Source organism: Symphodus melops (genome assembly GCF_947650265.1).
Source record: "Symphodus melops genome assembly, chromosome: 20".
Lineage (NCBI taxonomy): Eukaryota > Metazoa > Chordata > Actinopteri > Labriformes > Labridae > Symphodus > Symphodus melops.
Genome location: NC_136710.1, coordinates 2,935,032 through 2,962,672, shown reverse-complemented (window position 1 = coordinate 2,962,672; position 27,641 = coordinate 2,935,032). Strand labels below are relative to the sequence as shown.

The window sequence follows — 27,641 nt, the reverse complement described above, 5'->3', positions numbered from 1 at the left end:
CAGCAGTGGCTCAAAAATGTACAAATTGTGCAATGACAGTAGGAGCCCTCCCTAAGGCGGCCCCATCTGACAGCTCTCACTCCTATATGGCTCTCAGCTCTAAACATGGGGGAGAGAACCTTTAATAACAGAACTTCAGATTATCTGCCACACAGTGAGGGGTGAACGCTGTTTCGCGGCGACTCTTTTATCGCGCATGAGCAGTTTCCGCACGAACGCTCTCGTCACTGTTGAGTCGAGAAACAGGAAAGCTGGAGCTCAGTTTCAGGCATCCATCCATGGCAGAGGCGCCACTCAAACTAACTTCAAGGATACAAAAAACAAGAGCTGTCTATAGTGACGCCGCTCCCCGCGTAACTTAGCAACACAGTATGTCTGAAAGGTTGATTTGCACAGTTTCAACAGTGACGTGTAACAAGCTAAACAAAGGTATGATAAAAGAGTCTGCTTAATGAAATGTACACATCAGCGATGCTAAGATATGCTTCAGATTCTATTGATCTGACCCTTAAAACCTCCATCATGTCTCACATTGACTTTTCACTGTTCTTCTGTTTGAAGCGTGTAATCAGCTGAGCTCAGCTGTATTAGTCGAGAGCCTTAAAAATTCATGAGCAGATGCGCTCTGGCACCAAATGAAAAAAAGGTGAAGAGTGTCTTCAAAATCAATCTGTTTTTCCTCTTGACAGAACGACTCTGAAGGCCACGTTTATGCAAATGTGGCCACGATTGATCGAGGCGTAATCTACCTGATGATGCTTGGGACTACTTCCTAATAAGGAATCGGCAAACTAACTCTTACTGAGCAGTATGTGTGACTCGTGATGTTGTTTCTGACCTATAGATATGGTCCAGACGGCGGCAATCTTCATCATGGCTTTGGTTCTGGAGTTGAAGCGGCTGTGCTCGATGGGGTTGCGGATGGCGACGTATCGGTCCAGAGAGATGGCGCACAGGTGCATGATGGAGGCGGTGGAGAACAGCACGTCCAGGTAGATCCAGATGGGACACAGGGCGCTGGGGAGGGGCCAGGCATAGTCTGGAGGGAATGGAACGAAAGAGAATGAGGGGAGAGAAGGTGACACGAGTGCAATAACTTTGTTTGAACAACCATCGCTGCGTGACCACACGCAAGCAGGACCGTGCCCAGAATTGACCCAACTGGGGTACTGACTTCTGCAAAGGTGGCCGAAAGTTTTCTGCACACATGAATGTAAAATGTATTTTTTTTAATCACCCCTTTCTGTCAAATCTACTTTAAAGTAACAAGAGAAGGGCAACATATTCTCATAAATCTTCTCATTTCAATTGTTTAAAAACAAGTCCAGTGTCAAAGTCTAAATACTTCGACTATATTCATTTGATTTTTTTTTTCGGTCAAAAAATCGGCATCAGTTTGTTTCTTGTATCGGCCCCAAAAATCCCATATCGGTCGGGCTTTATTTTCTTCTCTGCTGCTGTTTCTGCCCTGTTGTTGTTGTTGTTGTTTTTTTAAATCAGAGATGTGGATCGGTGCAATCTGTTCTGAGCGCTCGACTGACTGGATGTCATCAGGTCCAGAAGAGTCTGAAGGCTTTAGATGCACCAAGCAGAGGTCAACTTCACTTTAATTAATGAGAGAACGCCACGGCACATTACACGCACCACATTACCCAGATCCCACGAGCAGTCAGGTTAATGCAACAGTTTGATTACAATGTTTACAAAGGTTTAACGGTTATACCCTGATTGTTACGATGACCATAATTACACGAGTGGACATTTCTTTGGTCTGAGATTAAAAGGTTTGGCTTTAGTTAATGAGTTTGCATGTAAGTGTTGGCAGGAGGGCGTCGGGTGTTTGAATGTTCCAGGAAGAACAGGAGAAGAGAGGCGGAGAAGAACACGGCGCACATTTATAAATGGAGACGATGAGTAAAGCTCTGCTGGGTCTCTGCGTGATGGAAGTGTTTGTAGCTTGTTTTGTCAAAGGCTCAAGGTTTGATAACTCCTGCTGACTCGTAGATTAAAAAACTGACAAGATAATAAAAGGGATTTGAGAAAGGGGGAATAATGAATACCCACGTTGATTAAGGCAGATGATAAAGATAAAGATTGGCTTGACAGATTGTGTACTACAATGCTACACCCACACAGGGGAATGACTCATTAAATCAGATTTATCATCTGTAAAAGATGTAAAATGCGAGACACGGCGTGTACATATCTTTTAAATGAGCTCCATACATTTAAAATCATGAACATGGAGTTCTTGGGTGCAGCTACAGCTCAGATTGTTGGCGCTGCAGCAGTGAGCACGTTAGCTTAGATAAGCATTTAGCTCGAGGCGGAGCTGTGCCAATGTGAGACTGTACATCCCTAAAATACGGTCGTATAAGTAATCTGTGTGCCATGTTTTTATGTTCATCTATAAGCAGACTCATCCAGAGGCTTTTGTTAATTATTACAGGGGAGTGGAGGATTTTAGAAGACATGGAACAGAAGGAGGAAATCGAAGCCAGCTAACGCTAGCTTAGAAGTTGTTTGTTGGCTAACTTTCGAAATGGTGGACCAGTCACTCAGAATATATGAAGTCACTTACTCTCCGGGACTGTGAGTCTAATATGACAAAGACTACAGCCTAGGCCTGCAATATATCAGACTTTCAGTAATTTGGTACTTCTTAAAACAAAATCGTTTGATTTATTGATCTGAGTATAGCTACATAGCGTCCCTGTTGGTGACTTTAAGCTAGCACTCCTGTCCATACATAAATCTACTTTTTGCCAGAAGGTTTAAAACAGCTATAAATGTAAAGGTTAAAAACCTCTCACACACCAGAGTGTGTGTTATACTTGACGTAATACAAGTAAAGCGGTCATTTAACTCCCAGCAGGAAACAGAAGCAAACATTTTTTTTCATCCCCATGAGTCAAACCTCGTTCTTTGTCCCGCTCCGCAGGGAGGTCAAAAGTCCCAGCGAGTGACAGCGTGATACCCTGTCGAGCTGGTTTTGACTCAGTTTCTTGGCTCATCGCTCTGCAGGATGGGAGCAAGTTTGGGTCACAGGGAATAAAATCTATCTCTGCTATCTGAGCTGTGGACCAGAGGGACGCTAACGCCGCAGCAACGGAATAACACAGCAGGGAGTGTTTATGCTCAGAGACTAATCAAATCAATGGGTTAACCTTTGCTTAGACTGGGGTAAATTAATTAGCTTAATTGGCTAGTTGGCTGCTTAGCTGGCTTAAATGATAGCATGGTGCTGTTTAAGCCTCCAGCAACGAGGGGTACACTCGGGGAGAAGAAGATTTTTAAGCACATGGCTGCAGAAAAACTACAAAAATATGATTACGTGGAGTTGAAAAAATTGGAGGTGACCCGTGTGAAATAAGGAAGCAGAAAGCTTTAGAGAGGACTCAGAGCTCAAAGGAAATATTTTTCTTTGTTTCTAGTAGGTTTACTACCCTTAAAGTCTTTTTTGTTGTTGTAAGGAATAATATAAGAATGAAAGGGAAATGGAAGTGAAGGTTCTCCTCTGTTTTATTTCCAGCTGTGTCAGTTTTGTGAAGAAGCCGCACACGCCAAAGTCTCTCTGTGTCTTTCTTCGCCGGCAGCTATTTTTAAGAAGTCGTTTTCTACAGAGGACAGGACCTGAGGAAAAACACTACAAACACACACACACTCACACACACACGTTCACTTCTTTGTTTTCATGTATAATTAGTAACATGAGCAGGACATATGTAATGCATGTAGAGTGAATCACATGCTTGTTTGTGTGTAAAGTAGGAGGCAGCTTGCATAAGTCTTCAGAGGACAAACATCCATTGGGGCTACTGCATGATGACACACACACGCAGACACACACGGACAAGGTGTTACTCAGCTGGCTCAGGGGTGTGTTGGATTCTCTGCTTCAGTGATGCATGTGTTTATAGAAAGCATCAAAAACATACAAGCGTTTCATAATGAGGGAGATTTTTCAGGAAACCGGACTTCAAGAAACTGAAACGTGTAGCGTCTTTTAAGCGCACAAATGTATTATCATCAATGGAGATGCAAAGCTACACTGTAGCATGTGACTGTTTGTCCCTTTAGAGCACAGAGACGGGTCAGTTGGATCCATTTGGTGCATCCTTCATGAGCATATCCCAAGATTCATTTTGTGCCATTTTTAATGAAATGGTGGACTTTTGAGTGTGGCCACTGATTTCACTCTTGAACCTATTTAAATGGGTTGAACTTGGTTGAAAGGCTAGCAATACTGATGCTAAACAAACCAAAAGGAACACAAACCTGAGCGTGTAGCTTCAGCTCAGCCTGAATGGTCTACGTTGCCTACGAGATTTGTTATCACTCATGTTCCATCTATCCATCCATCCATCCAGCCATCCATCCATCCAGCCATCCATCTATTCATCCATCCATCCATCTATCCATCCATCCATCCAGCCATCCATCTATTCATCCATCCATCCATCTATTCATCCATCCATCCATCTATCCATCCATCCATCCAGCCATCCATCTATCCATCCATCCATCTATTCATCCATCCACATGCAACGAGGAACATGAGAAGTAGGAATGAAGTTTGAATTGAGAACCTGTTATCGCTCTTGGGGACTAAATATATCAGAGAAGAAACAGCTAATATACAAATCTGAGCACTTCTTTTTCTTTGCCATCCTTCCAGGAAGAGACTGTGTTCACATTCTGAGCGGCTGACGCGCCACGAATGAATCGCCATTGTTCAATTTAGCGCATTGTTTGAACATAACGATCCCTTTTTTCCCTCGCTCTGTTTCTCATTGTGTCTCGTTTTACAGCTCCTCTCTGTTTGCAACATGCGTCCCAATTCATTAAAGCAGAGATGACACATCTCAGATTAAGCCTCCTTCAGAGATGTGTGTGTGTGTGTGTGTGTGTGTGTGTGTGTTTCTGCAAGCGTGTTTTGTCAGGGACTGTCTGTTTCCAATTTGGGCCCCATGCAGGGAGATAGCCTTCAGCGATAACTTTGATTGAGTTGGCCTTGAAGGTCCTTTACTCCAAGGCTGTGTTTGAGTGTGTGTGTGTGTGTGTGTGTGTGTGTGTGTGTGTGTGTGTGTGTGTGTGTGTGTGTGTGAGAGAGAGAGTATCTAACAGAGTCTAAAAGATTTCATCTCCTTCTCTGCCATCTGAGTTTCTTCACTCCCTCTTCTGATCTCATTGTGCATTATGAACACCATATTCCTGTGCTGTAAATATTCATATTTATGTTGCTGTTTTACAAGTTGTCCTTATTATTTTAAGAAAGATGTAAGGTGAGATATATTCTGTTATGCCGTTCGTATTGATGTCACACACCAGCAAACCTGAGCAATAATCCTCGCTTCATATATTAATCAGTGTTTTATTATCGCTTCAGTGTTAAATCGCCAAGAAAAGAGCCAAGTAAGGGGGGGAAAAGCAATTGAATGTAAATGACATTCATTTGAAATGTTACCTTATCTCCCTCACGTTATGTTCAACGTCACACTTTGATATTTCACAAGATGAATTTAAAACAGTAAAATGGACGTGGAAAGGTATTAATTCTCTGGAGATCTGGTTCTGTGCAAAAGTAAGGTTGGAGTGTAGCGATGGATGGATGGATGTGTGGATGGATGGATGGATAGATGGATGTGTTGATGGATGGATGAATAGATGGATGTCTGGATGGATGGTTGGATGTGTTGATGGATGGATGAATAGATGGATGGTTGGATGGATGGATGGATGGATGGGTGTGGATGGATGGATGGATGCACGGATGGATGGATGTGTGGATGGATGAATAGATGGATGTTTGGATGGATGGATGGATGTGTGAATGGATGGATGGATGTGTGGATGGATGGATGGATGTGTGAATGGATGGATGGATGGATGGATGGATGGATGTGTGGATGGATGGATGGATGTGTGGATGGATGGATGGATGGATGGATGGATGGATGGATGGATGTGTGAATGGATGGATGTGTGGATGGATGGATGGATGGATAGATGAATGTGTGGATGGATGGATGGATGTGTGGATGGATGGATGGATGGATAGATGAATGTGTGGATGGATGGATGCACGGATGGATGCTTGGATGGATGGATGTTGGGCTTCAATGCCTTGCTCAAGGGCACCTCGGCAGTGCTTGAGAAATGGTCTGGCTGTTACTAGACCAACTTCTTTATTTTGGTCCACATCAGGACCTGAACCTGCGACACTCCGGTTCCCAACCCACGTCCCTACAGACATAAACATCATTAAGAAAACGATTCCTGTCCAAAGACCAATTTAATGTCATATTTGTTTTTATATTGGGCCGCTAGGAAGAGCCAGCCTGTGTGTGTGCAGTAGTGTGTGCCTTTGCTTGTTATTTTGGAAGCTCAGACTCCATCAATTATGTTTAATCATCGTTCTGGCAATGCCAATTAAAGAATGTGTGCGACAGCAGACTGAGTGTGTGTGTGTGTGTGTGTGTGTGTGTGTGTGTGTGTGTGTGCTGCTAAAAAAAAGTTGCTTAATTACAATCAGCATCATTTTTCATCATGATTGCCATCGTCATCATAATCATCATCATCATCATTATGCCCGTGTCCTGAATGATTTGCTGTCGACTTAAATCGTGTTTGAACATTTTGTGACCTGCCTGTACTTTGTGTTCCTGTGTGTGTTTTCTGTCTATTGCTTGGACCACCATGTGAATCCATGCAGTCAAGCAGCAGTCTGCTGGAAAGATCCAGACTCTTAAGGGCGTGCTTGTGATCTGACACTTTGTGTACATGTGTGTAACAGACAAAAGGAAAACTACGGACCTGTCAATGGTCTTTCTTTGTTTGTTTGTGTGAAACATTGATTCTCGTAAGAGCAATCAGCAGCCGGCCGAGCTAACACACAGCCACACAGAGTGTCCAGTGACCACACGCCAGCACATTAAGCAGCGATCATCTTTTACCCGCCCTGTTTAGTATTCCTGAAGTATGTTGGCCATGGAGTCACATATATCAAGTTTGGAACAAGCTGCAGGGCCAAATGCTGGAAGTCCAGACGAGGATGTTATGGATTTATGTACTCTCTCTCCCCATGTGTGGATCAACATGAAGATGTTTACATCAGCATGGATTAGTGAGCCCTTTGATTGAGTGGCGGCCTGTCCAATTTGTGCCAACCTCTTGAGACCAAACACTGCTGGATTACCTGGTTAGGTCGAGGTAATAAAATCATCACAAAGTTAATTGGAATTGTAACTAAATGTTGACTTCTGGTTACACATTTGACTCCTGCACTCCCTGAATCAAATATATGTATATTTTTAAACTACATAACCTGAAGCTCCACCAGCGCTGGAGATCTAACCCATGACCTTCTGGTGGAGAGACCACCTCCCTTTACCAACTGAGCCACGGCCGCCCCAATGAAACATCATCTCAGGAGTCGTCTTGCTTTCTTATGAGCAAACTCATTCACAGTGAATGATGACCCTTCAACCTTCAACTGAGGCAATTATGATATTTAAAACACATGTAGAACACATGACCAATGCTTTTATTGCCTCATAACTGTAACCATAACACATTAAAGACATGACAACAGAACTACAGACTTTCTTTATTTCTGTTGTCCAATCGAATTCTTCTCGGTGTACAGGGCCAAAGTTTGGGGGTTCTTATTTCTCCACGGTTTGTTAAAACTAGACACAATTTGAACCCTTTCAGCTGCTTTACTTCCCTGAACAATAACACACTTCTTCAGCTATTGAGCTTCAGCTATTGTTTACTAGCCATAGCCATGTTTCAATTCATATTTCTGTCTCTGGCCCTGAGCAACAACTTTGACACATCAATAAGGTGCAAAGGCTGGGTTCTTATTGGGTGCCTGACTTTCATCGATCCACACTTTAACATTTTCACCCTTCGTTCATGCTCCCATCGAGGCCCTTGATGCTCAGTCAGGAAGTCGTCAATAAATTTCCACTAAGCAACTGCATGTCAAACAGCTACAGGAACAAGTTTCCACTCACCGCTTCATCGATATTTTGACGCTTTGCATGCATGAAATATATATTCCCTCTATGTTACACACACATGAGGAGTCAAGAAAACCTGCTGTAAGTCAGTCTCAAATAAGTCAGATTGAACCCATATTTGGCCTGTCAGGGTAATATCTGTCTTCCTCTGCTGTCACGCTGCTAAAATGGTACAAACTGTCCTCTCAGACCAAACAGTTTGGCTCATACTGCGTCACTGTTTGCATCCATACTCAGTAAATCAAAATGTTTTCTCAGACTCACACAGAGTGACACAATGTGACATTGGCTGATAACAGCTGAATACTTCTCACATTAACAGAAATCAAATGTCAAATCATTCAACACCAACTGAGCACAAACACCTTTTTGCAAATTTGTTTGCCTGTCACATAGTTGTCAGGTCAGGATATTAATATTTGAGTGTCTCTGCTGTCAGCAGACTGGAGGGGAATATGCCCCGATCACCGCATCACTCCTGTGCCCCAAAGACAAACGCTGAATGACTGAGATCTCCTTTAAGGCTAGATGCAAACCTAAGAACAAATGTTCCATCACTCTGTCTCCGGGATATATTCGGTAAGCCAAAGCTGTCTTTGTAACACTAGAATGACTTTGTCAGAAGGTTTAAGAAAAATAACAAACCCTAGACTTTCCTCTAAATCCCTGTTTCCATCAAGCGGCCCGGGTCAGTTCGGTACCCTTTAATTGGCGTTTCCATCGTCAGAATTTGGTAATGGTTGGTGGAAACGGGGATTTAGATGACATGAGGACATATGGCGTATCTCAAAATGGTAACTGATCAATGGATAGTCTTCTGACTGCTCAAAGAGCTTTAAAACCACAGGTTGCACCTACACATTCACACACTGATAGCAGAGTTTGCTGTGCAAAGGACACAATCAGAAGTAACTAATCCCATTCATGCACATTTGTATGCCACTGACGAAGCAGAGCGAGTAATTCAGGGTAAAGTGTCTTGACCTTGTATCATCCTTTTGTCTCAACATCCAAAGAAACCAATCACAACCACAACGATTAAGGGAAGGTTTATACCATTTGCAGGTCTGATATTTGATTAATAGATTCATTGGAAAGTTCTTTAAGGTCGGTCTGTGACTGCCTGAACTTCTGCCAAGAATTTGACTTGCTATCAGGTCTGTGACGTTGACATTTGCAGGTGCAGAGTAACAATATGTAGCTATCGTTTGGTGACGATGTACACAAATGAGCTGAATGTTAGAGGAGGGCAGCCCATCTTTAATTCAATGTTTTTATTCAATACTGGAAAATAAATGCAATACACAACCCACCATATAACAACCAGACATCCTATTAAGCAAACGTGGGCGTTCATGCAGAGTCCTGGCAGGGATGTTGTAAGCAAGAACACCAGTTGATAGCTGGTATGATATTGCAATTATCAGCTTGGCATGCTCCGACTCTTGGATCACTTGCAGTATAACAGTGTGCAATGTCTCAGTCACAGAAGCAATAATTATTTCAATGGTTGCTGCAAAAAAAACCGTTTGGGAATAATGACAGGGCGCACATCACTGTGTGCTGTCAGCAGCTGGGGAGTGGGTGGTCGCTGAGATCAGGAGTAGACATCTCCAGCAAGGATTCTTTAAATATTGAGTGAGATTTAGAGGCATGTAACAGCGTTTTCTCGTTTAAAATGAGAAGCTGTATAGGAAAAAAAGACAATAATTATCAGCACTGAAAGCAGATTAGTTAATCTGTTTACGTACTTAAAGGATTGCCTGATAGACGGCCAGATCATTTTGTGTGAAAGCATCCGTTTTTAAGTGGTGTACTGCATATCTAGCTGTATACCTACGGTGGCTGTTTCTTGCTTAATGCAGCTATGCAAGTCTTCTACCTTAAACATGAACAGAAAAAGGGGTTGTGTTTTATAGGAAGTAATCACTCACCATAGAGGATGTTGATGAGGGAGATTGGCATAACCAGGATGCCTACTAGCATGTCCGCCACAGCCAGTGACCTCAGGAAGAAGTTGGTGGCATTTTGGAGCTTCTTTTCCAGCGACACCGCCAGAATCACCAGGATGTTTCCGCCGATCGTCAGCGCGATGATGACGAGTATGAGCAGGGCCGGCCAGTTCTTCTCTTTCATCACCGTCCTTGTGACAGACTCCTGGGTAAAATTGTCCACCCCTCCACTCATGGCTGCCGCACCTCCACCACTGCCTCCGAGCCCGATCCCCCATGAGAGGGTTTGGTTGAGTTCGAGGGGGTTGTTACTTGGCCAAGCCATCCGACTTCCAACCTCCAGGGAAGATGTGGTTGTACTGAACCCACCGAGTAGAGCCCTCCCTGGGCTGCCCATTCCAAAGAGAGAGGCTCTCCCAATAAGGGATTCAAAGGCAGACTCAGAGCTATTCTTCTTCACCAGCCAAGGGAAGAAAAAGGTGTAGCGAAAGACACCTCAAGCGTTGAGCTGGACAGAGTTGAGAAGTTTTGGAAGGTGTCTTTGGAAATGGATTTATGATACCAACAGAATACCAATATCAACAGGATTGGGGTAAAGGAAAAAAAACAGGGAGGATGCAACCTTGGGGGTGGGGAGTGAAAGGGATGAAGGGATTGGGAGGAACTAGCTCCTAGAGTTTTAAACTTTATACTATGATCCAATAGAGTCTTGCTAGCTGCAAAACGGAAACAGTTCCCTGAAGGTCGAAACTGCCATTTCTTGCCAATGGGTCACTGGCAAAGAGTTCTTAATGTGTACAAGACGCAAATACTTTCCAAGACGTCTCGTTTGGTGGTGTTCAGTCACATCCACCACCTCTGAAAGAAAACAAGAGTTCTAGAGTTTTTAAGTTAAAGCTCAGAAGTGGTTCCTTCATATCCATGGCTACCACCTGCTCGCACCAACAGATGCTTGCCAGTGAGTTTGCAGAGGAGTACTTCAGTTAGCGTCTTGCACTCAGCGGTAAATCTTGATGCTGAGGTTGGTTGCTTCGGGTTCCTTTTAAAGGTAGGCTTCTGCTGTTGTCTTCTTGCAGGTCAGAGTTCAGAGCCAGGTTGTTCTGTGGAAGAAAGCAAAGAGAAAGAAGAGATTAAGTTTTCCCTTTAACACCTGTGGATTGTTGCTGTCCAATTTCCTTTATACATGTGCATTCATTGATCTGAAACTCTTCCTTATTTCCTTTATTTTACCTTGCTTCATCCGTTTTTAAGTACTCTTTCTACCACTTTCCTTTCAATTGTATCCCTTATTGGTTTCATCCACTCACTAGCTTTACTTTTTGGCTTCTTAAAATTTTCCCTGAAACTCTCCTATCCATCATCTTGGCAACTCTATTCTTCTCTCCTTCTTTGTTTATTCTGTTTTTCTTCTAGTTCTTTTGTTTCTTTTGAGCCATTTTTTCCTTCACAAGAAAAACTAATGGTGTTGTCCGTGCTCTTGATAAAAATTAGGAGGACAGTCTGACGAACACTACAGTCATTTCAAACACACTAAGGGAGATAAAAGGCTACAGAAGCTTGGATGTTTACGACCTCCACATTTCTGTCTATGTGTGCTGTTTGAGCAAAAGTATCGTCTGTCCTGTATTTACCCTTTCGGATCAGACTGCTTAGTGATTTAGGAGCTCGTAAATGTCCTCAAGGGTATGAGGAGGAGTCAGAGTGTGTTAGAGAGAAAGTGTGTCTGCACTTTGATTCCAACAAACAGCAGGATGGAGCGTGACAGACGGTTAAAAACCAACGAGACGTTCTGCAGAATGTGTGGGCACATGTTAGAGAATGAAAAGTAAATGTGTGTGTGCTTCTTCGCGTGTGTCCGTTTAGTGTGTCCATATGTGGAGTGTGAGAGATAAAAAAAAGGCAGCAAATCTCCAGATGGACTCGGGCCTCCAGCTGACATACTTCAGTGGGCGTTTCGCCAACGACAACATCAAGCAGAGTACAATGGATACTGTTTTTAATCATTGCTGTAAGCCCAATAACAAAATCCACCCTTTGCATTTTTCATTCTATGTGGGCATGTAATCATTTGTATTGCTCAATGTGGAGATGCTGTGTCCAAATAAGGGCTTGCATGTCTTCATTTACAGTGTATCTGTTAATGATTGTGCAACACATTTTGCAGTTGTGATTGTGCGTACACGTGATTCTTAATGCAGATTATTCATGTGTGTGGGCAGACTTTTTAAAAAAAAATTATTATTATTCGACAATTCCTCATACATAAAAGATGAAACACACAGCTGGTGTCATACCATCTGAACAAACATGATTTATATGATTGTGTTTGGATCTGGAGCCTTGGAGACATACTTGGAAAATGTTTGGAACTGTCTACATTTTATGATTATTATTGGATCTTAAACTACCCCTAGAATTCAAATAAATCGGGTGGGGAAGGTTCCTGCTACAATGGCCAAAAGCAAGACGCAGGCTATAAATAAAACAGGAATACAGGCTTATATATCACTGGAACAGTTTTCCGTGCTTCATGCCTGAAGCATCAACAATATGATCGATAAAGAAATAGAGTAGAGAAGAAGTAAAAGAGGACTTTGAACATCACCTCGTAAAGTAAATATGTTTTTTTTTTAAATATCTGTTGAATGTTTTTACTTTTGTGGATGTTTTATTAAATTTTCATGCATCAGGGACCCCAACATAAACAGAAATGAATTATTTTATAAGATAAAGAGTTCTAACGTATTGATGAAACATGGTCATACGTGAGTCAAATGCTTTACTTTTGGGTTGAAATTGAAATTAAAGTAATGATAAATCCTCACAGAAGCACCTTTAACTTCAGCTCATTAAAGGGGAGGCTGCAGACCAGGCTTACATCAGGATTTATTGAGTATTTATCTTGGCTCGGACTACAAAAAAAAGGACATTGTGCAAAATAAACCTAATAGAGCAGTGTAGGAGTGCGGTGAAAACGTCAGCCAATAGTTTAGTTGCTGTCCACTGCTTTCAAATAAATATAAACAAATTAACAATAAAATGCCGTTTAAAAATAATCAAACCTTAAAGGTCACATAATTCTCCTCCTTATCAACCAGCTTAAATAAGTTTCAGAGCTCCAAAACATGTATTTGATCATGTCTATAAACCCCTCTATTTCAGCCCTGCTCAGAACAGGCTGTTTCTGTGTCTGTAGCTTTAAATATGTAAATGAGCTGTGTCTGACCACGCCCCCTCTCTGGAAGGGCTCGGGTGTACTCGCTGCTTTCTGGCTCCATGTCCTATTGTTTACGGTGAGAAGGCAGACTCAGAGGGCAGAACAAACACCTAGCTGTGGGAGTGTCACCCACCTGGGGGGAGGGGCTACTGCCCTTTGTGATGTCATGAAGGGAAAATCGAACGGCCTGTTTAAGGCACACATTTTCTGAAAAGTGGAGCAGGAAGAAGACGAAGAGGATGGACTTTTGTCATTACTGGGGGGTTTGTAGACAGACAGAATATTTTGCACAATATGTGACCTTTAAATATAAGTAGAGGAAATAAATGTGTCTACGAGGATGCTTTGGTCCTCTTAGCGATTAACCTGAGGCAAAAACTATAATCCATTTCTCCAATAAAGTGCGTTGTTGTCACAAAGGTTGGTATTTATTCATTAGCTAACATTTGAAGCTGCTGTTGCGCATGAATGTGAAACATTACCCGTTTATGTTAAGCCTCACAACGCACAAACACGAACGCAGGTAGCTCTGTTTGCCTTTGTCGGCCCGTTTAATAAGACGAAAATCCCTGCCTCCCATTTTCCCTACCCCACCACCCTCTGCTGTTTTATCTCGCCGAGCAGAAATGGCTTAAACAAACATGAGTGCGGCGGCAATTTGTCCCTGCAGTGAGCGGCGAAGTGACGGCGGGTGACATCTGTGCTTCTGCTGCGTGATCCTGTGTGCAGCTGTATCTGTGTTACGCTCTCTAAGAAGTCAGACGGGGGAATATTTCACAGTCACAACACCAATTATAACCTCCAGATGATTTGACACACACTGGGTCGCTCCGTGACTAATGAAACTCTGTGTTTTCATGCCATATAGAGAGCTGAGAGCGCACGATTACGACAGAAACGCTCATAACTGTTTGAGTAAACATGCATATTCCCACAGAGTGAAGGATTGTCTGTCGGTCTCACTCTGTTTCGTTCCACTTTCTCTCACTACACCTCCATTTCTTTCATCTGTTTAGTCCGTCTAACCTCCTTGCTCATCCTTTCTCTCTCTCTCTCTCTCTCTCCGTGATGCATTGCAGCTCCTGCAGACTTGTCAAATGACTCGACCGCAGAGCTGTTTAGTTTCCTGTGAACTCGGAGAGGAGGCGACAGGAAGCCGACTAGTCGATCAGCTCAGATCAAAACTACCTTAAAACCCCTGCGGTGTATAAAGATGGGCGCCTCTTTATGTTTGTGTAAAAGTGAAGCTAGATGGCCGAGAGGTACGGTCGGGGTGCTTCGGTCCTCCGAGTCACGGCCCGGGTTTGATTTCGAGCTGTGGCGTCCTTTCTCGCATGTCGTTCCCCACTCTCTCATCCCGATGGCGAACTCCATCCATTTGTCTGTTTAATCTTTTCAGCCATTTTATCCAACCCACATTGTTCCGCAGTTTTCCAAACAAAACTTTAACTGCTTTATAAAAAATTTAAAATCAAATAAATGTCCTCCCTTTGAGTGCAGAAGAAAAGGAAACACAAAAGAGAGAAAGTTGAATAAACTAAAAATGCTGAGTCAGGGTTTTGGTTCAGCTCAACAAATAGCAGCATATCTTCTGAAGCCACAATAAAGACTTGATGTAAAGAGGAGCAGCGTCATTTGAAGCTGAAGCTCCTTTATTCATAAATATTGAGCACAAAAAGAGGTGGAAGTGTTTCATGTGCACAAGGGGGGGAAAAAAAAGGCCAATATGAGGAAGTGAAAACTTTAAAAAAAGGAGACACAACATGAAGAGAAAGACTTCCACTTACATCTCCTCGCCTCCTGATCGATGTTCCTGACCTCTGCCTCTGCTTTCCATTACCCCCAGCAGTGACCCCTCCCGACACAACTTCTCTCTTTCTCCCCCGCTGTATCAATCCCTCTGTCATCTGTCACTCCACACCTCCAGAGCGAGGGATCAGCGGCATCCATCTGCCTACAGAGGAGGAGGAGGAGGAGGAGGGGGGGAGAAGAAGAAGAAGAAGAAGAAGAGACTTTTGATGTTCCTGTGTGAAACATTACAGATCCAATCGGAGGTTAAAGGTGATGAAAAACAAGTCATGAAAACAAAGTGGCTCCTACACACACCTACACACACACACACACACACACACACACACACACACACACACACACACACACACACACACACACACAACACAACCGTTTGCACCTTTAATCTTTATTTTCTTTCATCCAACACAAACACACACTGACCGGTTGACAACAGACTTTTTGGTTGCTGAATGTAAAAGTATGGAGAGTTGATCATATGATGAAATACATAAGTAGATAGAAGCATGAAGTGTGAGCTGCAGAGTCATCACTTTTCATTCGAGCCAGGAAGGAAAGCTCACAGTTACTGTGCTCGTAGTAGAAGGAAAAGCAGAAAGAGAGTCTGTTCCTTTAATTACAAAGGCACAGCAGGGAACAAGTGGTCAGTAAGGGGCGACCACACAAACACTTCCCCTCTCTCTCTCCCTCCCTGACTATATCGACTATCCTACAGCATCTCTCCAGTAAAGGCACAAAAAGCACAAAAATAAAGACTGAATAGAGTAAAAAAAAAAAAAAGACAAGACAGGGCATCAGAGAAAATGCCCCCATTGCATGCTGAAGTAGTGAATCTATATTTCCTCAATGAAGATGGAAACAAAAAATAGCTTGTAGCTCTACTTGCATCCGATTCAGTTAGCTTCTCCAATCTTTTTAGCAAAACGTGACACAGTGGATCAAGCTAGGCTAACGCTGGCACGTCGTCTTGAATAAGTTTACATGTACACACGTAGTTTATGGAAATCGTACCTTTTGGACCTGACACTGTCGAAGATAAAGCAATAAAGAGATGAACCGCAGAGAAGTGTGTGATGTGAAAGAAGCTGCACAGAAGGACAGAAGCGTCCGCGCGTCCGCGGAGTCAACAGCGGCGAAGTTCATTCTCCGCGCGGATGATGTAAAGGCCATTAACCCAGAGCTGCACCGCTAATGTGATACCACATAATCCCCCCCCCATCTGTGTGTTCCTGTGGTTGTATGTGTGAGACAGCGGGGTGGGGGAGGGGGGGGGGGGGGATATTGTTTAGAAACTGTGTATGTCAACTCCAGCTTGGGAAGGATAGCGGGAAAGAACATAGTCTGGGAATCGGATGAATGATTGTATTTTCAGTGCAGTGCTGCAGCACTAGATGTGAGTGTGTGTGTGTGTGTGTGTGTGTGTGTGTGTGTGTGTTTTGGGGTGCTTGTGAGTGCCTGCACGTCAGTGTGTTGAAGGTATTGCAATGCAGAGTGTACAATTGGGCGGACAGATAACAGATCGCGGGGCATTCACTCCGAGACACCACGGAGAACAGAACAGAGCGTTCCCCGAATCAATCCGGAGACTCAAGATTAAACAGGGAACACACTCAGACACATAGAAAACAAGAGGAGGTGAGAGAAAGACACACACACACACACACACACACACACACACACAGAGCATAGAGAGAATAAAACCCAAAGATTTAAAGGATCCAACTGAAGATGACAAAAAGGTGTAGAGAGATGAAGAGAGAAACAAAGGAAGATGGAGATGGACGGGGGAGCGCAGGACTGCAGCAGGAGGCTAACAGGGCAGGCGATGAATACAAATGGAGCCCTTTGACTTGGTTTTGCTACTGTTGTATATGACAGAAGGGAGGAGAAAGGAAGAGGTGAGCGAACAGGTAAAGGAGGTGAGAGACACAAATAGACAAACGGTTGTGGTGTTAGCGAAATGTCACCGTGTTGGCTGAGTCTAAGAACTCCATGTTGGAACCAGACGTCCTCCCTGTTTGTGTAAACTGGGAGTGAAAACCTTTTGGCTTTCTCAAAACCACCTGATTATTATTATTTTTTTTTAATGCAAGGTCTGGAAGCATCCGGATATAAATGAATGATGGGAAATATCACTTTCCTGTTGTTGTTAGATATGAGCTACATGAAGTGCTTCTTCTGCGCTCTCAGTTAATTTGACAAAGACGTGTTGATGTTTAATCAGGCCCTTTGAGTCCCACTGTGCAGGATGGTGGAAGGAGTGAATGGTGGAGAAATGGGAAAATGTCACTCAGCTGATGCGTGAGGTAATCCAGTTTTCGATCCTATCAGCACGATGCGTGCACACAGAACGGGATACACACACACGCACATCGGGCCGAACAACCACTCGACCACGCCTTGCACACTCTCCAGCAAGGAGAACGTTATTATACGTCCTGAACGGCCTCTCCTCTATTAATCAGAAACACGACGCTCCATGCATTTATCAGCCAGCATCACTCAAAAAAAAAAGTCGAGAGAGTCTTCGTAAAGAGCGAGTCAGACACAAAAGGAAAAGATGTGTAAAGTCAACTTGAAATAGGAATCTGAAAAGGCCCCTTTTTCTCGAGAGGGATTAATTAAACCACAAATAGAAAGAGACGGATGACAGATTATGCTGAACTTTAAAAATGTCAAGAAAGGAAAAATTCAAATGAGGATGGGCGTGCGTTATCTGGATTGAAACAGGCAACAAAAACAGCCTGAATTTCAATAATTTGGTATTACGCTACCTACTACATTTTCATTGCTTAAAGGTCACCCAATTGAGAGAGATAGATTTGGTCATCAATTACCTAAAAGCGACATTATGAAATATTCATGCTGCAGCAAGTTTTACATTTCTGGAGGTTGTGGTCGACGGACATGTACGATTTTTTAAAGCTGTTCTACAATTAGTCCATTCTGCCCGCTCCAAGCGACGGCCATAATTTATTTAGTGGTTGCACTTTCATCTACATATACCAAATGATTTATTCATTGACCAAAGCAACACCTGCTCAAAGTGAATTAAATTGTTGGTTTGGAAGTGTTGGAGGGAATTAGACTGAATTTGCCACAGCTTTATTGATTTAATTATTTATTTATTTATTTATTGGGGGGGGGGGGGGGGGGGGGGGGGGGTCTCCTGATTCACAAATGAGAAACAAACCAATGCCTTGGGATATTATTGAATGTTGGTGGCAGAAGATTTATAATTAACTGTAGTTTTTAGAAGTTGGATTTTTTTAATTTTTTTTTACTAAGCCAAAAAACATTCGAATGAGTAAACAAGGAAAGGCTGAAGGTGATGCTCAAACTTGTGACTGTCTTAATGAAGTCCTCTAAGTCCTATAAAAATGAGGAGATCGATGCCCAGCTCCTGCAGCCACGTCCATGTGACCAAAGAAACTCCAAGCTCCATCTGCTATGTTGTGTGGATGTGTACGATATGCTAAGATAATATTGACGGACACTTCACTTAGCAGTCATCAGTGTGTGAATGGGTAGTGGTGACCTGTGGTGTTAAAAGCCCTGTGATTGGTCAGAAGACTAGAACAGTTCTCTACAATCTCAAGTCCATTTCAGCTGACGTTAAAAAAAGTTGCAAACATGAAATGGCGTTGTATTGCATCGCCTGTATTACGTAAAGTTAGTTTATATCAAGTGAAGGGAAAATGTGTCGTAAACAAGTGTTCTTGAAACATGAAGCCAATGCGGAATAACAAAATCCTGCAGTTTGTTCAGTGTCCACTAGAGGCAGGCTCGAGGAACACCAGGAGTCACTAAACAACAGGCGAAAAGGGCGTTTTTACAGGATGCATTTTTTTTTTGTTTACAGCCTGGTACATCAATAATACTGTCTGGCTCCATTTAGATTTTATGACGGATACGTGTTATCCAAAGTTAAGTGCGTCGCTTGACATGATTGACAGGTGGGTGTGATGTAACAGTTCGTAAAGTGTCTGAAGACCTGCCTCAGATCCAGCTCTCAGCCTGTCGTTAGGTTGACTGAAAGTTACTCTGAGACTGCATTTCCAACATGGCGGCTGCTGCTGATGAGCCTCCAGCGCCCCCTGCAGGAACAGACGGCTGACATCACTCAGGCTTTAAACATTAAAGTGTAGAGTCTATGATCATGAAGTAAATGAGTCAATGTTGATGTTTGGCTTTGAGAAAGAAGTGAAACTAAAATCTCCTCGATAAATGTTTGTTGTTTAAGGCCCGTCCATTCACACGGACACGTGATTAGATTTTGGGAGGATTTCATATTTGCCTGTTAGGTGTGAAGAGTTCTGTTTCTCAGCTTCACTTCTGATCAAACATGAACAAGCTGCCTCATAAAATGACTCTGACGTCTGATCTTCTCCGTCCGTCTGTCTGTGCACACACGATGATTTGAACAAACACTCAACATTAAAACAGGAATTTTACCCGAAACCTCAAGAACAAAACGCTGCTTTGTACTTTTTCATCAACGGGATGAAGAAAGGCGTAGTGCTTGTTATACTATTGATTTTCTTGTTGTTTTTCATGGTAATCTTGAATAAATGGCACCGCAGGGCCTGGAAACAGCCTGTTGACACCCAGCATGTCCAGCATGGTTTGTCTTTTTGGACTGCCTCCCTGGATTTAGTTTGTTGTGTCCCTATTTTGCCAGGTTCTGAGAAATCTGCTCTTTTAAAATATCTGAATCTCAATAATCTTGACTTCTCCAAACACAAAAAAAAAAGATCCGGGACAGACTGATAGAGCTGATATCTGTATTTGAGATATCCATTATACTGAAGACTTTTACCACACAGCAAACCCACTCATATACGGCATCCTAATGGGACACTCACATTTTTAGTGTCTGTCCTCCTCTCTCTGTCTTTAATGGGACCATGTACAATATTGAACATAAATGTTGCAATCTGACGTCTTGCACCAGAGTTAGCTTAAAGCTAATCTGCGGTCCTACTTTGTCCCCTGTCCTGGTTTAAATAAAGGCAAAAGGCTAAACAAACCAAAACTGACATTTCGAGGCATTTAAGTCCAAACTCCTGAAGCAGCATCAGACGAGAAAAGATTAAACTTGGGTGTTTGATTTAACGGCAAAGTTAACCCTGGATACGACGCCACATGTCAACTGATGGCAAGTCGCCGGTTCAGGGCCGATATTGACTCTCTGCATCCTCTCGTCTTACAGTACTCCCCCCTTTCTTCGCCAATAAAACCAACAGCTGATACTGACTTTTATTCTTGATTTGATTAAAGGTTACGACACTCCTGCAGTGAAGGGAACGAGCCAAAAACACGAGGCCCTTCTAAACGAGTCCTCTGTGTGTCTGAATGAGCGCCGAAAAAACCTTCGTACTCCAAAACAACGCCATGTGTTGTTATGTTGGAGTGTGTTTGTGTCCATATTCCCAATCCGTGCTGCTGTCAGAAATTCCATTAAAGTGCTGTTCATGTGTCAACAACAACACTATAAGCACAACAACAATTGGTGCTCTGGGTGCTGAAATACAGGCAATCAGAGAGAAATGTTTTTGCCTCTCAAAAAAAAAAAAAAAAAAGAATTGGGTTTTCTCCTTGATTTATGCTCCGCTCAGCCAATGTTCCTCTTAACTACAGAGTCATGAAAGAAGCAAGAGGCGAAAGTTGCCCTCAAAGGCACACTGGTGTCACCAAGCCATCGAAGTTTGTTCCGCTTCTTATCGCAGCCGGCCACACTCAGAGCTGCAATGAGCCCACCGAGATAAGCGAGCAATAGGTTGAGTTTATATTGGCATCAACTCTAATTGGAATTGTTCAACTACACAAGTTGATATGTTTCCCTTCTCCTCCGATATGCTTGAGTTTTATTTAATCTTGTTCGTGTTAACTGGGATTTCAGAGTAATTCTGAATTCCTCCAAACTGCAAAAAAAATTTAACGGCTTCTGACGTCACAATTATTTTCTTTCACCATTTGTACATTTTGTGTTTTTTTTCATTATTCTATATATTTTAAGTTCTATTGTATATATTGGTAATTGCTTCTTATATTCTATTTAATTTTAGTTAAGTGCTTCCTATTTAAGCATTATTTCCCATGTTCACTGTTTTTTTGCACCAACACACCAAGACAAGATTTCTTTCATGTGTAAAACATGAACAAACAACAACAAACACTGATCCTGATCCTGACATTTGGGCAGACAGTTCCTCCCCTCCCCCACTCTCAAAGTATACTTGCTTACATTTGGTTAAATATTCTTTACTGGTTTGGAAATGATCAGATGTTTGACAATATATTGACTCTCGTATTGATTTGGTTATTATTCACTTCCACTGATCTGACGCTCTGAAGGTGAAGACACCCTGTCTTAATTTGGCTTTCCAAAGAATCGTCCAAACTAGGAATACGTTTTTAAATCTAATATGGTTTTCCCAACTTATTCGGCTGTACTTCTTAAGAATAAAGTACTTCAATATACATTGATACCAGTTGTTTCTAGGGCGTATTAGACCAACACAGCAGATCTTTCAGCTCTTCATTTTTGTTTTACACTCCTCACATATTTGATCGGTCTCCCTGCTCCCATCAACAGGCCTCCAGCAGCACCAGGTTACTGTTTTGGCAGTAGATTAACCAACCAGCTTGTGAATCAGTTGAGTATTTAGCAGAATAAAACCAAGCCAAAAAAAACAAGCTAAAAGGAGGAGGCCAAATTTGGACAAGCAATAACAACTGAGAAGAAACACAACACAGCTTATTAGAAACACTTTACTAACTTACATTGTGTGACAGAAAAACACTTCTATATATCCTGTTTATAGATCAGCTACAACAACAAATACTAGAAATGCCTTTGGATGTGCGAAAAATGGGAAAGTGCAAAAACTGCAGTTCCTCAAGTGTCCACTTGAGGCTTTGCACCAAAACCCATGTTTAAAAGGCGCCAGAAATAAACATGTTTGCATCTTGGTTTAAAAAAAAAAAAAAGGTTAACGTCAAAGAGACCACAACCACGATTAATACATGAAAACATCTATCCAGCTGTAACGTTACATTTTTAATAGTCTCAAACTTAATGAACTATCTCGGTCCTCAGAAACAATCGTCAAACGTCTTCTTTTATTTGGAGGATAAGTTTTTGGTTTGTGAATTTCAGTGACTTTTAGTAACTCTTATCACGACTCTGCACCACTTCCACCAGCGACGAGCTCCAATTAGGACATCTTCAAACATCTGTGTGGGTGAACTCAGCGCTTCAATCTTTTACTTTTCATTTAAAGCGCAGTCCCTTCAAAAAAAAAAAAAAAAAAAATCTTTTAACTGAAGTAAGCGATCAAATTCACTGCACTTAAGTTTAACCGAAGCAATGAGCACTTTTCTGTTTTGTAAAAGCAATAAAAGCAGCAGTGTCTGTGGGGACTTTATTGTGACTAACACTGTGGAAAATGAAAGCGACAGTTAGAGGTTTTGATTTCACACCAGGGGGAACATGTTTAAAAGAGAGAGAGAGAGAGAGAGAACGTGTGAAGATTGAAGGTAAAATCTGCTCCAGTGTGATGTGTGCTTGGTGACTCCAGTGAGCAGCAGTGTGTTATGACCATGGTGTGAATTGGGATACATCTTTTTAAAAAAAATTTTTTTATCAAAGATATCTGTCGACAAGATGTCAAATCCTTCTGGTGGTTGACGATTAAATATGTTGGGATCCATTCGGGGAAAACAAAGTTATCACATGCAATATATCTGACGAGCATCAGTTTCCAAAATCCAGATTTTTGTTAAATAACCTTCATTTTGAATTTACCTAAAAGGAGCCATCGAGTAAACCTTTAGCAAAGTGATCTAATGATAAACTTTATTGATCCCCCAATGGGGGGAAATTTAGTTGTTGCAGCTAAAAAAACAGGAAATATAAACAGCTTCAATGGCAAAAAGTTTAATAAAACAACTACAAGCATTTTTACATTAAGACAAAAAAAAAAATACAATAAAGCTATATAATACTAAAGTTACTACTTGTCCACTCTCAGTGCCCTGCTAAGTGTCGCAGCATTATCCCTATGGTAACCAAATGAACCAAATCAGTAAAGGAAGATAAAGAGTCCAGTTGTAGGGAGTTATGAAGGAGGCGTGTCTAAAGAGTCAAACTGTCAAACTTTAAGGAAACTATCATTTCACGTGAGTATGAAACACAACAGAAGTCTGCCTTCATGCAACATTCAAGTGACATTTCAAGAAATATTTATCGCCCTAAAACTTACAAGACAAACGTTTTATCCTCTAAAATGCAGAATGAATATTTGATTCAACTCAGGAGGGATTAAAACTCATATTAACAGACAGCACACAGGAATACACAAACATATATAATACAGCCTTTTAATATTCCATAAGGGGCCACAGCTAAAGCTTAAACACCAAATTTAATATAAAACCCAACAATCCCATCTATGTGACTGTATGGACACATGTTCCAGCTCCAATAACTCACAGCTTTAGGCCTGGGAATGTGAAAACATCCTTTCTCCAGCTGGACTATGTGAAGACCACCAGATGTTGTGCAGTTGTAGCCCCCACATTGTTTCTGTGTGAGTGCGTGTGCACTGATTGGTTCGATGGATTATCCCCGATGTGCTGCTAATGGACGTCATTTTATTACCTTTCTACTGTTTTTTTTTTTCTCCAGGAGGAAACGTTTGCGTCATCACCACAAATTAAACTGTTTGTTCAATCTGACTCGTGTTGCTATACTGTGGGTATTCCTGGCCTACTTTAGATCTGACCCAGCGCTAACCTTACTCCCTGGCTTTAAACTCTAAACAGCTTAAAGTGTCACCATCGGTCCAGATATCCTCATCTTCCCCCTTTTATCTACGTTCAAACAGCAAAAACAACACACTGGTGCAGTTGTATTTAAAAGGTTATTGTGCATGGTACCCACTATGGCTGACAACATGTTGAATTGTTGGGGCCGATATCGATGTTGTGGTGGGGGGGAAAAGAAATCTGATATCCATAGATTGTGAGATATCGCTGTTAATCCAACGATACTCCAATGAAATGCTGTTTGACTGGTGAATGAATCTAATCATATCAGAACATATCTTTGATAAAATGAGATGAGTCACTCGATATGGCATTATCGGCCGTTCCATTTATCGGTCGGGCTGTTTTAGTTACTTTTAATAACATGAGATTGGCAGTTAATAAAAGTCTATTGGTAGGTAGCAGCTATATGCTAATGCCAGTTTTCTGCATCTTTTACAGCATGCAGCGATGAAAAAATAAGTATTATGAAGTCTTGTAAAGCTCATTGTAAGTATTTCCTACTTGTTGTTGTGTATTTGTACAATAATTCTACGTTTTGTGACTTGACTGTTGAGTACATACTCACAGCCTCGCAGCTTCAACGAGATCTAATCACATCAACACGAGCTGTGATTAAACCTCGCAGGCAGCTGTCTAATATCAGAATCAGCCTCTGAGATGAAATACTGAGCTTTTTTTTTGTTGCTCTGAAGCAAAAACCACGTTGAATGAAATTACACAGTGGGTGAGTTTGGACAGCAGACCGTAAAATGGCATGAAAATCTAATTCTGTGGAACCAGAACGATATTAAAGATGAATTGTCAGCGCTTCACTCACACTTTGACATCCAACGTTTTCATCTCTCTATCACCCTGAATGTCAGACTTGAACCTATGGCTCTTATAGGATGGTCGCTCCGACAGCTGTTGGGGCTAAGCACACTTGAATGGTAATGCAGCATTATGTAAGGACATTAGGGACGGGGCACATATGGTAATCTCATTCTGAATGATGCAAATCACACAAGTAAGTAACAAAGAACACCCAATAATTAACACAACTTTGGAAACAGTCAAGCCTTCCAAGGATAGTGTTTAAAATAACAATATTACTGTTCAACTTTGTTCTACAAATGGGACTTAGTGCTTTTTTCTAAATCTGTATTTTCATCATTTACATTTTGTATATATACTTTTAAATCTTTCTGCAGAAACGTTTTTGTTCGATTCTTCTGTATATCCAGCACATGTTGAAGATTTGACATCAATGATGGCTGACTTTTAAAAGTAGGTTAGCATAGTTTAGCTAACTGTTTTGGTTCTTCATGGTGCATTTTTTTTGCCGTTCAGAATGACGTCGTATGGACGTCAACTTCCTTATTTGAGCGCGGTTGCATTCACATCTTTCCTGGACTGTACTCGGGTAGACGTGACCACGTCTTCAAGCAGACTCGGGTATCAGAGTACGGTATACTGATCCAATGAACCAGACTTTGGGTTCAAGAGTACCCAGTTCTGGGCCCGGGTTCTTAATGTGAAACCCCCCTGAAACACACGACAATCTGAGTTGTTGTTTTTAAGCGCCATTGGACGGCCATTATTGTTATTCAGCAAATGTGATTTAGAAAGGAAAAGGTGGCGAACGAACAAAAGGGAAGCAACCTTTAAATGAAATCGACTGATTCAAGCTGACACATTTCGAGACGCCTGATGTACCAAGTGATACAAACTCAACACAATACACAGATGACGCACGTCTTGGCTTACACAGCCTTCAATGGAGAACAAGGTGAGGCAAGAAGTCCTTGGCTTTTATTCCATGAAAATATAACCAACTGTGGGCAAGTGAAAAGAAGAAAATATGTCTGCAGTTTGTGTGTGTGTGTGTGTGTGTGTGTGTGTGTGTGTGTGAGCCTGTGCTTTGTACAATTTGTTCCAAGTCCAAAGAAAAGCTTTCTGCTGCCAAACAAAACACAAGGATAAAAGCAATTTGACATTCAGACTTTGGTACGGAGGCCGTGTGTGTGTGTGTGTGTGTGTGTACGTGTGTGTGTATGTGTCTAGCATGCACGTTATGTAAAGGAAGCTTAACCTGCTCACAGAAGACCTACGGGGGTCAAAGGTTACCTGATGCTTATTCTATTGTTTACACCGTTATTGTTCTTGGACGTATGGTATTCATCGGTTTAATGTGTTTACATGTTGGGCTGAATTTCGCTATATGGATTTATGACACACACACACACGCACACACACACACACACACACACGCGCGCACACACACACACACACACACACACACACACACACACACACACACACAGAGTGACTTAAGCTAACGCATTGAGAACATCATCCCCTACTTGTATACGATGAGTTATCCTCTATCCTTCCGTTCAGCCTTGAAGGTATTAAGAGGGATTACAATGTTTGTGCGTGCGTTAGCTTGTTCCTGCATGTTGCTAACAAGAAACACTTCTTCGTTCATGTTCTCTTTATCTTTAAGTAAGTTTCTTTGTCTTTATCTTTTTCTATCCTTAAGTTGGTGGTAAGTTATTCATCCATTACTCTGTTGGTCCAGATTTCTTCAGGATCTTCGTTTCCAGTTGATCTCACAACTCCTACGCTCCATTCTTGTCAAAAAATGTCCCCATCTTTCCTTTTCTATTCCTTAAAAAAAGCCTCTTCTTTTTAACTGTATTCTTTTAATCCAATCACCACAGTTTTCCAAGATTTGGAGTAAAAATGTCACTCTATGCAGACGATACCCTCTTATATCTGGATTTGAATTGTTTCCAATTAAATGTCATTTTTTGAGCTTTTCAATTCTCTCACAGGGTTACAAGGACAGATTAAAAAAAAACTCTGCTTATTTATTCAGGAACAAGCTCGTAGAATTGGCTAACACTGGAATCAGTCATTGTAATATCAAGTTTTCGTTTCATAGCAGAACAAGCGAGATATTCCCGCATATATAAAGTAACCAGTAATTAGATGTAATAGCAGTGATTTGACTTTGAATGCTTGAATGACTTTTGTGCGGGCAGAGCGCTCTGTGCTCCCATTGGTCTACGTCCCCGATGTGATGGCATGTTTTTGAAATAACAGACCTTATGTTGTGGGATGTGAACCAGCCCAGATGCTGTCTTCATCGTTGTCACGCCACACGAGATAAAACGCTACACGTTCGGCTTCATTAGTTCCCGAACCCTTCGTCTGCGCGATGACCTGATAATCGTGCTCACAACGTGAAGTCTGACCTTGGCATGCCTCTAACTTATGAATGTGGAATACTTCAAATAGTTTCACTTGCATCAGCAAGCTATGTTAGTGCTGACAGTCTGTTATTTTAACTTCTCCGACTACGAGTTAGTGAATTTGTGTGAATGCTGACAGAAATTGAGGGTGTTGTTCTGACTTTATTTTTTTTGAACATGATTCATTTCTTTCACAGTTTCTCAGTTAGATGTTTGAATATGGATAGGATGAAAAACAAGGGCCACCAGGGGAGGAGGAAGATATAAACCGAAAGGAAATGAGACTATAAACGCTGGAAAAAGAGAAGAAGAAGAAGCTGACACAAATCTTTTTTTTTTGTAAGAAAGGCTGTCAAGGTGCTCTTTGCCCTTGAGTGGGCAGCGACACACTCCTCCATCTCTGTTGCTTTCTTCTTGCACTCCATCCATCCTTTCCCTCCATCTCCTCCCCGTGCCTCCCAGTAAATTTTAAGTGGAGGAGAAGAAGTGAAAAGCAGACACTCGAGGGGGAGTGACACATCCTGCTCTCTGCCTCTCGCTCTAGATATTTATATCTCTCATC

The 27,641-nt window shown here is 41.9% G+C and overlaps 1 protein-coding gene across 3 annotated transcripts in view; it reads right to left on the bottom strand.

The window, feature by feature from the left end:
- Window positions 1–27,641, bottom strand: part of htr2cl1 (5-hydroxytryptamine (serotonin) receptor 2C, G protein-coupled-like 1) — a 101,589-nt gene that overhangs the window by 9,864 nt on the left and 64,084 nt on the right. For 2 of the 3 annotated variants that reach the window (XM_079371986.1, XM_079371988.1), the window contains 3 exons: window positions 14,984–15,150; window positions 9,962–11,079; window positions 839–1,039 (listed from right to left, as the gene is read on the bottom strand). In XM_079371986.1, the coding sequence (XP_079228112.1) occupies window positions 839–1,039; window positions 9,962–10,376 (616 nt within the window). In that variant the 5' untranslated portion in view covers window positions 10,377–11,079; window positions 14,984–15,150. The remainder of the gene's footprint in view (window positions 1–838; window positions 1,040–9,961; window positions 11,080–14,983; window positions 15,151–27,641) is intronic. The other variant, XM_079371987.1, reaches the window with a different exon arrangement.